Raw genomic sequence first — 14151 nt, forward strand, 5'->3', positions numbered from 1 at the left:
CACCTGCACAGAGGACAGGAGGAGGTGAAGGGAGGGTGAGTTGGGAGTGAGATGTTGGGAGAGAAGTTAAGGTGGCGTTGGGAGAAATAAAGAACAGGAGAAGGTGAAGGGAGAGTTAGCTGGGACCAGGAGGAGGTGGAGAGAGGTTGAGTTAGGATTGGGAGAAGAGAAGGACGGGTAGGAGTGAGAGAAGAAAGGGACCAGAGGTGGTGAAAGGAGGACAAGGTGGGCTTGAGAGAAGACGTGAACAGGGGTAGGTGGTGGGAGACTAAAGTGGGGTTGGAAGAATTGAGGAGTAAGTTGTGAAACCCTGCAAGGATCCTAATACGACAGCTGCTCTACTCTGTTAGAGGACGGATCATGATCAGTCTTTACTCACATGCTGAAAAATCTCTGTATGAATAGTTTTGCTGCTACAATGGATCAGTAAATGTAGAACTTACATTTAGAGGGCAAACGTTTAGTTGTATTAACTAGAGGGGTCAGGGTAATAAAACATTACATTAAAGTGCTGTCTGGGATATAGTCGGGGGGATTTCTACCAAAATCTCCTGGACAACATTCACGTTTTATTGGAATTAATTTATTGAATTACCAACGGAATTGATGCTGATTTATTGGCTGTTAAATATAGTAAATCCTAAACACCATCATTAAATTCAGACTTCAGATTTCCTGGGATCATTCCTTGAAGATCAGCACAATGTGGATACTGGATATTTTTTTAAAATCAAGTGATAGAAATTGTTCATTTATTGTCCTCGAGATCCTCATGGTACATTCAAGTATATATTGCAGAAACATTTCATTAACAAAAAGTAAACTTAATATAGTGACGGGATCAGTCCAGCACATAAGAAATGATACATTTTTATCAAACCATAATTTAATATTGATGTTTTCATATATACAAGTGAAATTTACATTGGAAAGTAAAGCAAGTCAGATATTTCTGTATATTAAACTAATTAAACAAATAAAACACTTCTTGTTTTAAAATGAGAATCCGCTAACACAACTGGAATGAATAACAGCTTAAATGCCTCCAATAGGGCTTGAAAAATATAAGTGTCCCTTAGAGATTCAAGGGAGATTCTTTGAGTTTATTGAGTTTATGTAGAAATGCGAATATACATCGCGAAAATCCTCTACCAAAAAGTGTCTCCCTCTGGGTCAGGGAACAATAACAAGAGTCAGGAATCGGGAAAAGTTCCAAACGAAATATTGATGCAAAACAACCAACCGAAAGGGGTTTGTCCAAGGGAAGAGGTAAAATCCTGTGTAGAAGAAATGGCGCTGGTTTAGTAAAAGTTTACGCGACCTGGGGAGGTTCTGGAAGGAATGTTGGACGGAAACTGCTCGCAGTGCCTCAAAATCAAACGTTAGTACAATGTCTTGGAACAGAAGAAAACATGCACTACACTAATTGTATCCAAAACTAAGTCCATCTGGATAGCAAAATGCCCGGTACACCTCCCAGCAGGTGGAACGTTTAACTCCTCAGTAACACACCTGGGAGTCTGTGGATAACTCCATGTGTGCTGATGTAGCTGTTGTGGGACAGTCTATCTCTGAGGGCGATAGTGACTCTGAACAAACTCTGAAAGTCATCTTCATTCATCTTCCTCAACTTCCTGCAGAACAATCGGAGCTTCTCCCTGTGAACAGTCACTGAAGAAGCGGAGCAGATTGCTGTAGAGGTGGAAGCGACTCTTCTCAGACGAGATGCTGTGACCTTCATCCGGATAGATCTGGAGAAGGAGAGAGAAAAGTGCAATGATGAATGTTTGTGGTGGACATTGTATTGTCTACAAAGTGACGTGAGGATGAAGATGATGAGAGCCCCGCACAGCGCAGCCCCCTCTATTACTGATAGAGAGTCCAGCATCATTGCTCATGTCAGCTGGAGAATGAGCTCTTCCGATTCCTTCCATGATGTGTAATAAAAACGTCTCCAGAGATTACAGATAATCAATTTCAGAAAATGTGCATCCCGGTAATAGCACAAAGGATCCAAACTTATCTGAGAAATATAATTACATCCAATCACGTGACATCTACGGCCATCTTTATCTGGAGCTGAGGAGATGCTGGATTGTGACCATATAACACAATAGATCAGGCGATGATACTGATCTATGTCTGACTCACAAGCTCCACACAAAATCACCACTAAATAACCAATATCCCCAGTTATATATCTGTAGCTAAATATCTCCATTTGTCTGCAATGAGAGAGAACCAGAATGAATGATAACAAAGTGACATAGGAAGTGAGAGGCTGGGATGTACGAGGCTGCGACAAACACGGAGGATGTGACACACACCGAGACTGCGGCACACACCAAGGCTACGGCAAACGCCGAGGCTGCGGCACACAGAGAGGCTGCGGAATACACAAACGCTGCGGCACACACCAAGGTTATGAAGGCTGTGACATACACTGAAGCTATGGCATACACTGAAGCTGCGAGCACTATACTGAATCAGCTAATTAAAGAAAGCTGAGTGGGATGAATTGTCTCAGAGGAACATAATATCATAGTATCAGTGGGTACAGCTGATGGTTAGATACACCCTGGGAGCACACATATTCTCCTTTCTCCAGTTCGGCCTTCTGCCACACATAGGAATCCAGCTGTTACTTTTCAAACCCGCTGTCTGGTACGTTCCCTCTACTCTTCCCTCAGCTCCCGGCACAGAGCCTTGTGCCATAATAATACTTTGTCTAACAGAAGGTGCATGGCCCTTTAAGAAATCTGAACCTGTGATCATGTGGTCTGACCTGAGACCCACCCAATTTATCAGATTAGCTATATTAACCTGCTCAGTCCACAGGCCTGTGCCAGAGTATTAGGCTCCAAACCTTTACTTCAGCGTCCCAGTTCTCCTTGTGGCTGAACTCTGTGAATTCTGACACGGACCGTTCCTGAACTCTCTCCTGGCTGTCGATTGGTATTGTTTATGCTCCTGTTTGTTGCTGACTCGGCTTGTTCTGTCACTCCTTCTGTTTGCTGTTCTGGCACTCTACAGTCTGTTTGTGTAGCAGTTCCAGCTACGTTGACCAGTCTCTTACAGTTTGATGTCAGCTCGTCACACCTGGAGGCAGCGCAGAGGGCCACGACCTGTGAACCTACCTGCAGAGAAGCCCAGACCTCCTTGCAGGGTTAACTGGCAAAAAACGGAGCTTCCTTAGACTACGCGCCTGTTACTGCCAGCGATAATCCTGGTTGGCGAAAGTGAATCCACACTATCCGCTAGATTCGTGACACCTTCACTACATATAAGTGCGTCTTTGTACACGAAGAGATGTAAAAATCTTCCGATGAACTTTGCTAGAGTATAGATATCCTATCAAAAGTCCACCCTCCTGAAGTCTTTGTCTTATGTGTACTTGAATGTTTCCTGTGTTATTGTTTTTTGTTACTTTTTTGATGGTTTATGGGCAGTTCTGACTGATTTATTGGATCTACATTATGCACTGTACTCTGTGGTAACTGCTATGTTTGTTACATATTCTTTTACTAAAAACTTAATAAAAACCTTTTGAGGAAAAAAAAGTCCACCCTCCTACTACTTTACTACCACCCCTTTTCATTATTCTTTTTGTTACGAGCTGCGATCCATGGCTCATCTCTCCTGCTTGTATCCCGGCTGTCATAGAAACTGCTGGGATGTCACTTCCAGTTTGTAGGTCTCGTGACTCGGATATCCTGTCTTTCTGCCAGACCTGACCCTCACCTCACTGCCTGCTTGTGCCCTATGACCTTGGACTGTCTCTGGTTACCTCTTGCCGTCACCCCCTTGCCCGCGCTATGGTTATATTCATAAGCTTGTACTACGCAGAGCATAAGACCTGGGGGCATCCTGTAAGAGGAACAAGCTCTAGGGGAAAGTTGGCTGCTATAAGTGAAGACCTCTACCACCTGTTCTACAAGCTTATGACAATAGCCGTTAGCCAAACATTACAACTAGCCAGTGAAGTATCTGGAAGAACTCACTTCCATGGATGAAAGCGGGACAAATCCTTCTCCAGCCAGTTGCTGGCTAGTCAGATTCAAACCTTATCCCAGATGGTCCAAGGTTTGTTGCACCGCTTATCTGCACAAGAAGAAGCCTCCAGGACCTCACAGGTCACTTCAGCACCTACTGTTGGGCCCAAGTTGAATTTACCGGACCAATTTTCTGGAGACAGAAGCTTGTTCCGCAACTTTAAGAAGAGCTGCAAACTGTATTTTTGCCTTCAGCCTCGCTCCTACGGCTGTGAGCAACAGAGAGTGGGAATAGTAATTTCGCTCCTTCAGGGTGACCCTCAGTCCTGGGATTTCAGCTTGCCTTCTGATAGTCCCTCATTAAGATCAGTGGATAAGTTCTTCAATGCCTTAGGTCTCCTGTATGACAACCCGGATCGAGTGGCTTCTGCTGAGTCCCAACTCAGATCACTTAAACAAGGCCGAGGCTCCGCTGAGATGTATTCTGCCGAGTTCCAGCGTGGTCCACTGACAGTGAGTGGAATGACCCTGCATTACGCAGTCAGTTCCGTTTAGGCCTGTCAGATCAAATTAAGGACTCCATAGTTCAATACCCTTCACCTACCTTTCTGGAGGGACTTATGCAACTGGCTATAAAGGTTGATAGACGCATAAAAGAAAGAAAAGCTGAGAAGGAAGCACCTACCTCAGGCACAGTCCTTTCCCTGTCCCTCCTACTATAAAAAAGCAGCAGAACCTATGCAGCTAGGGACTTTCACCTCTCTCCAGAGGAAAGAACTAGGAAACGTACCTTAGGTCTTTGTCTATACTGTGGGACACTTTCAGTTCATCTAGGTCTGCAGTTTATTTCTTCCAAAAATGCCTTATTAGTTCCCACTCATATTACATTTGGATCACGCTCCACCGCCATCTTAGCCTTTTTATATAGCAGTGCCGCAGGGAATTTTTTAATTATCGGCTTTGCCAAATCTCTTGGGATTCCTCTCATGAAAATCAACACTACAATCACAGTTTCTGGTCTGGATGGAGGCCTTTAATCAATGGCAGGATTTCCTACAAGACTCTGCCATTACAACTAATGATGGGAACTCTTCATTCCGAAAAACCTGTCTCTCTCTCTCCTTAACTGCCCTTCTGTTCCACTAATTCTGGGTCATCCCTGGCTCCATCTCCATAACCCAGTTATTGATTGGAGCTTAGGAGAGATTGTCCGCTGGAATTGCTCTCAAAATTGGGTGTTTTTTCGTGTCTAAGAAGGATGGTAGTCTTTTCCCTTGCATTGATTTCCAAGGATTAAACAAGATCACCATTAAAAACACCTATCCACTCCCACTCATCTCAGTACTGTTCGATCAACTCAGAAATGCTACTGTCTACACCAAGATTGATCTACGATGTGTTCACAACCTCATCCGCATCAGGGAAGGTGAAGAATGGAAGACCGCATTCAACACTCCCAATCCGGATTTACCATTCAAACTGGAGGCAGAAGCCTCTGAGGTAGGTGCTGGTGCTGTCCTATCCCAGAGGGATCCCTGCAACCATAGATTGCATCCATGTGCTTTCTTATTGCGGAAATTTTCTGTTGCTGAGGTTAACTATGATATTAGCAATTCAGAACTTCTAGCAATTAAGTGGGCCTTTGAAGAGGGGCGTCACTGGTTGGAGGCAGCTGTTCATACGATTTCAGTCTTCACTGATCACAAAAATCTCTTGTACATTGAAACTGCAAAACGGTTAAACTTCAGACAAGCTCGATGGGCATTATTTTTCACTCGTTTTACGTTTGTCATAACCTATAGATCTGGATCCAAGAATACCAAGGCGATGCGTTGTCTAGAAGCTTTATTCCTCACCAATTACCTGCTGGAGAACCGCAGCCCATTATTCCTTCTTCCATTATACACCCCGGTGTGACCCAAGACCTAGATAATACAACTCGTCAATTCCAGAAATTAGATCCTTCAGAAACACCTGCAGGTTGCCTATTTATTGCAGTTCATCTACGAAGAGCAGTTCTTTCTGAGGCCCACGAGAACAAGTCTGCCGGGCATCCGGGTATCTCCAAAACTGTTGTTCTTTCCTGTGAAGATTGCACAAAAAACAAACCTTCCAGAAACTGTCTCTCAGGCCCGCTTATGCCCTGCCATTGTCTACTCCTATAAAACCCTGGACGCATTTCTCAATGGATTTTATTGTGGATCTGCCATGTTCTTCAGGAAACAACACCATTTTGGTAATAGTGGACCGTTTCAGTAAGATGTCTCATTTTATTCCATTGACCAAGCTTCCCAGTGCTCAGAGTCTGGCTGTACTCTTTATACAGCATGTTTTCCGTCTCCATGGCTTACCTGTTGATATTGTCTCAGACCGCAGCTTCCAATTTGTTGCCCAATTCTGGAAGTCCTTCTGTAGCCTCCTTAGGATTAACATCAGCTTCTCATCAGCCTATTATCCACAGTCCAACGGACAGACTGAAAGAGTTAATCAATCTTTAGAACAATTTATACGCTTTTATACCTCCGAATTTGAAGACAATTGGTCATCTTTTCTTCCAGTTACCATATAATAAATTGTGTCATTCCTCCACTCGCACCTCTCCATTTTTCTGCAATTTTGGTTTCTATCCAAGGTCCAACTCATTGTCCTCTCTCAACCATTCTGGCCTCTTAGAGATACGTTCCACCGCTTCTCATCTCAGGATCATATGGAAGAAAGTCCACTTTGCTTTATTACAGGCCTCTTTCCAGTCTAAAAGGTTTGCAGACCATTACCGAGGAATTAGTTCTTTTAAAGTGGGTCAAAAGTTCTGGCTATCCACTCATAATATCAGGCTCAAACAACCCTGTAAAAAACTTGGCCCTAGATTCATTGGACATTTTTTGATTTTTAAACAGGTCAATCCTGTCGCCTTCAGGTTGAAGCTTCCCTGTTCTTTTAGGATTCCGAACACTTTCCATTGTTCTCTCCTGAAGTCTGTTAACTTGGAGGATCATCAGAGATTTGTGGTGGAAAAAATTCTTGATTCTACAAAGGTCCAGGGGAAAATCCATTTCCTGGTACAGTGGAAGGGTCGTGGCCCGGAGGAACGATCCTGTGCCCTGCAGAGCTGTTTACACCCCGGCGAGCTCATTAGAGAATTTTTCAAACAATTTCCCAACAACCCAGGAAGTCAGGGTTCCTTAACCCCTCCTCAAGGAGGTGGGGTACTGTTACGAGCTGCAGCGATCCGCGGCTCGTCTCTCCTGCTTGCTTCCTGACTGTCCTGGGATGTCACTTCCTGTTTCTAGGTCCTGGCCATCACCGTGGCAACAGCCTAGATGCTCTCACTGACAGCCCAGGATCCCGGCATTAGAGGCAGCGGGGCGCAGGTGCCGATTAATTTAACTCTGTATTTACAGCCTCAGGTGGTCGATTAAAACCCAGCACCTCCTTAAATCTGATTGGGCAGTCTAGGTATTTAGGGCATGGAGGGCTTAGCCTCTTTGCCGGTTATAGTGTTCAGTTTCCTCCATGCTGACCTGCTCCTGTACTTTGTTCCTGTACTTCTGGATAGAACCTTCTGTGTATGACCCTTGGCTTGTTTTTTGTACCGTGATTTACTGCTGGTGACCCTGACTTCTGTTTGTGACTTGGATATCCTGTCGTTCTGCTGGACCTGACCCTTTACCTGGACCTCACCTCGCTGCCTGCTTGTGCCCTATGACCTCAGCCTGTCTCAATCCCTTGCCCGCACTACGGTTATATCCATAAGCTTGTACTACGCAGAGCATAACACCTGGGGGCATCGGAGTAACTGTAAGTACAACAAGCTCTACGGGAAAGGCGACTGCTATAGGTGAAGACCTCTACCACCTGTTCTACAATATCTGTTAGGCGTGACACCTTTCTGTTTTATTCCTACGGCTTAATTTAGCCATAGTTGTGGCTTAGAATAATTATGAGAGTGAGGGGACAATGAGCACTGTTATTTTACATGTGTACAACATGGAGGCTGAAAATGGGGCATTATTAGTCTAGGACAAAACCCGAATACAGTTATCTCTGAGCTTTTGCAAAATGTAAGAAATTTCGTACCCCTAAAACATCCCTTTCTGCCCCCCCATCTCAATTCAATAATCTCGCTGGCAAAAACAAATCTTGATTCCACTCTGCAAAACTAGGCACATTCTACTCCGCAGGTAAAACTGTCTCTCTGTCCAAGTTCTGCCCCTCAGCAACCACTGCTATCTCCTTCTGTAAACCAACGTCAACCTAGGTGTAACTGGAGATGCGGTGCAGGATCAGAGATGGTGCACAGAGGAAGTTTCCTCCACCGAGATCAGGAAATTAAATTTAGAAACGATTCCCGGACGATGAGCCGGGTTCAATTTTATATGATTATATTTTATCTGGTGCCTTAGCACAGGCAGCGAGGGAGGGTATCATAAATATAGATTAAACTGTGTTAATGATGCCACACAGCCAATAAAATAATAACAACACAATTTCCAAGTAATTCAAATAGATGGAATAATGTAATGTATAGAGGATAATAAAGTATAAAATATTCATAGATAACCATCAGCATCACGTCTGCAGGAATCTTCTATGGTAATAAAGATGTAATTATATCTGTTGTGTAACTCTTAGCTGACACAATAACATATAACACTAATGACCTGGACCTGGCTGTGTGGTTACGTCAGATACTATGAGCCCGATTCATGTTCAGACGTAAGTTCATTTGTGTGCTGTAATTTGCATGAAATAACTCTGTGCATGCTCAGCAACAGACCTTAAGCCAATGAACACAATTGGAAATTATGTCTAAGTGCTGCCTCCGACTTGACGGGAGCGGGCAGGGGCCGGCAGACATACGCAACGTACAGTACGGTGAGCCGACGCAGAAACGGATGACTCAGTCCTGGGTCTCTCTACACTACAGTACACTCAGTGTCAGACCAGATACAGGGCAGGTGTCAGTGCTGACTGACACGACATAGTCTCTGTACACGTACACGTATGCATGCCTCTAGATAGCACAGAACATGTGTATGCAGGTAAGACAGATTATAAAAATGCATTGTACATACAGTTTGCATTAAGAATATCCTAATTTATGTATTTAATGTAAAAACCAACCAGATGTTACTGTTTAGAGTTGTTCATTTCTATAAATATTTTTGTATGCGCTCTGATCAGACCTCGTATTGTACATACGCTTGTGCGTAGCCTGCAGTGTGTTCTATCTGTCTACATACGGCCAGTACTGTTTACACAGAGAGTACTTATAACCAGACTCCAATCTTAGCACATACTGAGATCCGCGTGGACTCGTATACGGTAGGAACAGCGCTCACGTTCTTGCTCTATACTAAGCTGCAAGTTCTGTTCTGATGTTAATCAGGCCCTCTGTGACTAAGCGCTATCTGAGCAGAGAGATACTCACCTGCATCGTGTGATTCACCCCGGCCTTGATCAACTGTTTGATTAATTCTGCCGAATGCTGGAAATGGACTTTTGCTGGAGAGACGTAACCAGAGAAACAGACGATAAATTCATAAAAATAAAGGAAATTGTCACATCTGTTCTCATAGAAAATTATCCTGAAACTGTGGAAGAGAAAACCCTAAATCTGTCTATCAAAATATGGAAAATAAACTTCACTGTGGTCCCCAGAATAACAGATGCATCGGCTATCAACATAAATTTACAACAAGTTTATTAAAACTCCATCCAGAAAATCAAAGCTTTGTCAGATCTGTCTGTCTGGATATTGTGCCCCCCATGTGTAAAAGATAATTCCATCTAGTAGGTTTCATCTGGGCAGTCATTTCTGGCCACTCTCTGGGTGTCCTGTAACATGAGCATGTGAGAAATGGGGGTGTCGCTAGATCCTGGTAACATCAGTATGTGAGGAATGGGGGTGTCGCTAGATCCTGGTAACATCAGTATGTGAGGAATGGGGGGTGTCGCTGGATCCTGGTAACATCAGTATGTGAGGAATGGGGGTGTCACTAGATCCTGGTAACATCAGTATGTGAGGAATGGGGGGTGTCGCTAGATCCTGGTAACATCAGTATGTGAGGAATGGGGGTGTCGCTAGATCCTGGTAACATCAGTATGTGAGGAATGGGGGTGTCGCTAGATCCTGGTAACATCAGTATGTGAGGAATGGGGGTATCGCTAGATCCTGGTAACATCAGTATGTGAGGAATGGGGGGTGTCGCTAGATCCTGGTAACATCAGTATGTGAGGAATGGGGGGTGTCGCTAGATCCTGGTAACATCAGTATGTGAGGAATGGGGGTGTCGCTAGATCCTGGTAACATCAGTATGTGAGGAATGGGGGGTGTCGCTAGATCCTGGTAACATCAGTATGTGAGGAATGGGGGGTGTCGCTGGATCCTGGTAACATCAGTATGTGAGGAATGGGGGTGTCACTAGATCCTGGTAACATCAGTATGTGAGGAATGGGGGGTGTCGCTAGATCCTGGTAACATCAGTATGTGAGGAATGGGGGTGTCGCTAGATCCTGGTAACATCAGTATGTGAGGAATGGGGGTGTCGCTAGATCCTGGTAACATCAGTATGTGAGGAATGGGGGTATCGCTAGATCCTGGTAACATCAGTATGTGAGGAATGGGGGGTGTCGCTAGATCCTGGTAACATCAGTATGTGAGGAATGGGGGGTGTCGCTAGATCCTGGTAACATCAGTATGTGAGGAATGGGGGTGTCGCTAGATCCTGGTAACATCAGTATGTGAGGAATGGGGGTGTCGCTAGATCCTGGTAACATCAGTATGTGAGGAATGGGGGTATCGCTAGATCCTGGTAACATCAGTATGTGAGGAATGGGGGGTGTCGCTAGATCCTGGTAACATCAGTATGTGAGGAATGGGGGGTGTCGCTAGATCCTGGTAACATCAGTATGTGAGGAATGGGGGTGTCGCTAGATCCTGGTAACGTCAGTATGTGAGGAATGGGGGTGTCGCTAGATCCTGGTAACATCAGTATGTAAGGAATGGGGGTGTCACTAGATCCTGGTAACATCAGTATATGAGGAATGGGGGTGTCGCTGGATCCTGGTAACGTCAGTATGTGAGGAATGGGGGTGTCACTAGATCCTGGTAACATCAGTATGTGAGGAATGGGGGGTGTCGCTAGATCCTGGTAACATCAGTATGTGAGGAATGGGGGGTGTCGCTAGATCCTGGTAACATCAGTATGTGAGGAATGGGGGTGTCGCTAGATCCTGGTAACATCAGTATGTGAGGAATGGGGGTGTCACTAGATCCTGGTAACATCAGTATGTGAGGAATGGGGGTGTCACTAGATCCTGGTAACATCAGTATGTGAGGAATGGGGGGTGTTGCTAGATCCTGGTAACATCAGTATGTGAGGAATGGGGGTGTCGCTAGATCCTGGTAACATCAGTATGTGAGGAATGGGGGTGTCGCTAGATCCTGGTAACATCAGTATGTGAGGAATGGGGGGTGTTGCTAGATCCTGGTAACATCAGTATGTGAGGAATGGGGGTGTCGCTAGATCCTGTAACGTGAGTATATGGGGAATGGGGGTGTCGCTAGATCCTGGTAACGTCAGTATGTGAGGAATGGGGGTGTCGCTAGATCCTGGTAACATCAGTCTGTGAGGAATGGGGGTGTCGCTGGATCCTGGTAACATCAGTATGTGAGGAATGGGGGTGTCACTAGATCCTGGTAACATCAGTATGTGAGGAATGGGGGTGTCACTAGATCCTGGTAACATCAGTATGTGAGGAATGGGGGGTGTCGCTAGATCCTGGTAACATCAGTATGTGAGGAATGGGGGTGTCGCTAGATCCTGGTAACATCAGTATGTGAGGAATGGGGGTGTCGCTAGATCCTGGTAACATCAGTATGTGAGGAATGGGGGTATCGCTAGATCCTGGTAACATCAGTATGTGAGGAATGGGGGGTGTCGCTAGATCCTGGTAACATCAGTATGTGAGGAATGGGGGGTGTCGCTAGATCCTGGTAACATCAGTATGTGAGGAATGGGGGTGTCGCTAGATCCTGGTAACATCAGTATGTGAGGAATGGGGGTGTCGCTAGATCCTGGTAACATCAGTATGTGAGGAATGGGGGTATCGCTAGATCCTGGTAACATCAGTATGTGAGGAATGGGGGGTGTCGCTAGATCCTGGTAACATCAGTATGTGAGGAATGGGGGGTGTCGCTAGATCCTGGTAACATCAGTATGTGAGGAATGGGGGTGTCGCTAGATCCTGGTAACGTCAGTATGTGAGGAATGGGGGTGTCGCTAGATCCTGGTAACATCAGTATGTAAGGAATGGGGGTGTCACTAGATCCTGGTAACATCAGTATATGAGGAATGGGGGTGTCGCTGGATCCTGGTAACGTCAGTATGTGAGGAATGGGGGTGTCACTAGATCCTGGTAACATCAGTATGTGAGGAATGGGGGGTGTCGCTAGATCCTGGTAACATCAGTATGTGAGGAATGGGGGGTGTCGCTAGATCCTGGTAACATCAGTATGTGAGGAATGGGGGTGTCGCTAGATCCTGGTAACATCAGTATGTGAGGAATGGGGGTGTCACTAGATCCTGGTAACATCAGTATGTGAGGAATGGGGGTGTCACTAGATCCTGGTAACATCAGTATGTGAGGAATGGGGGGTGTTGCTAGATCCTGGTAACATCAGTATGTGAGGAATGGGGGTGTCGCTAGATCCTGGTAACATCAGTATGTGAGGAATGGGGGTGTCGCTAGATCCTGGTAACATCAGTATGTGAGGAATGGGGGGTGTTGCTAGATCCTGGTAACATCAGTATGTGAGGAATGGGGGTGTCGCTAGATCCTGTAACGTGAGTATATGGGGAATGGGGGTGTCGCTAGATCCTGGTAACGTCAGTATGTGAGGAATGGGGGTGTCGCTAGATCCTGGTAACATCAGTCTGTGAGGAATGGGGGTGTCGCTGGATCCTGGTAACATCAGTATGTGAGGAATGGGGGTGTCACTAGATCCTGGTAACATCAGTATGTAAGGAATGGGGGTGTCACTAGATCCTGGTAACATCAGTATGTGAGGAATGGGGGTGTCGCTAGATCCTGGTAACATCAGTCTGTGAGGAATGGGGGTGTCACTAGATCCTGTAACGTGAGTATATGGGGAATGGGGGTGTCACTAGATCCTGTAACGTGAGTATATGGGGAATGGGGGTGTCACTAGATCCTGTAACGTGAGTATGTGAGGAATGGGGGTGTCACTAGATCCTGTAACGTGAGTATATGGGGAATGGGGGTGTCACTAGATCCTGTAACGTGAGTATATGGGGAATGGGGGTGTCGCTAGATCCTGGTAACATCAGTCTGTGAGGAATGGGGGTGTCGCTGGATCCTGGTAACATCAGTCTGTGAGGAATGGGGGTGTCACTAGATCCTGTAACGTGAGTATATGGGGAATGGGGGTGTCACTAGATCCTGTAACGTGAGTATATGGGGAATGGGGGTGGAGCCTGCAAACATTTTATAAAGTACTAAGGACAGATTGTCCGATTCTATCACCGTACTCACCGTCTGCCGTGCCATGGACTAGTAATAAGTTCTTTTCCTTAAAGCCGTGGATATTGTGTAGAACACTAGATGCCTGAAAATAGAAAGTAGGGATTGAAATGATAAAATTCAATATTTATCTTCAGTATCACAACTGGTGGAATGATCTGCAGACATGTGATTGACACGCTACAAGGAATGACCTGCAGATCTCTGAGTGACTGGTTGGATGGAATGATCTGCAGATCTGTGAGTGACTCGCTGGATGGAATGATCTGCAGACATGTAAGTGACTTGTTGGATGGAATGATCTGCAGACATGTAAGTGACTGGTTGGATGGAATGATCTGCAGACATGTAAGTGACTGGTTGGAAGGAATGATCTGCAGACATGTAAGTGACTGGTTGGATGGAATGATCTGCAGACATGTAAGTGACTGGTTGGAAGGAATGATCTGCAGACATGTGAGTGACTTGCTGGATGGAATGATCTGCAGACATGTGAGTGACTTGCTGGATGGAATGATCTGCAGACATGTGAGTGACTGGCTGGATGGAATGATCTGCAGACATGTGAGTGACTCGCTGGATGGAATGATCTGCAGACATGTAAGTGACTGGC

At 45.4% G+C, this 14151-nt stretch overlaps 1 protein-coding gene across 1 annotated transcript in view; it reads right to left on the reverse strand.

The window, feature by feature from the left end:
- Nucleotides 1–868: 868 nt before the first annotated feature.
- Nucleotides 869–14151, reverse strand: part of DPP10 (dipeptidyl peptidase like 10) — a 227408-nt gene continuing 214125 nt past the window's right edge. Inside the window, exons 24-26 of the mRNA XM_075181255.1 lie at nucleotides 13551–13623; nucleotides 9424–9497; nucleotides 869–1751 (exon numbers count right to left, since the gene is read on the reverse strand). Of these exons, the coding sequence (XP_075037356.1) occupies nucleotides 1614–1751; nucleotides 9424–9497; nucleotides 13551–13623 (285 nt within the window). The 3' untranslated portion in view covers nucleotides 869–1613. The remainder of the gene's footprint in view (nucleotides 1752–9423; nucleotides 9498–13550; nucleotides 13624–14151) is intronic.

The sequence above is a fragment of the Mixophyes fleayi genome, chromosome 7 (assembly GCF_038048845.1).
Source record: "Mixophyes fleayi isolate aMixFle1 chromosome 7, aMixFle1.hap1, whole genome shotgun sequence".
Classification (NCBI taxonomy): domain Eukaryota; kingdom Metazoa; phylum Chordata; class Amphibia; order Anura; family Limnodynastidae; genus Mixophyes; species Mixophyes fleayi.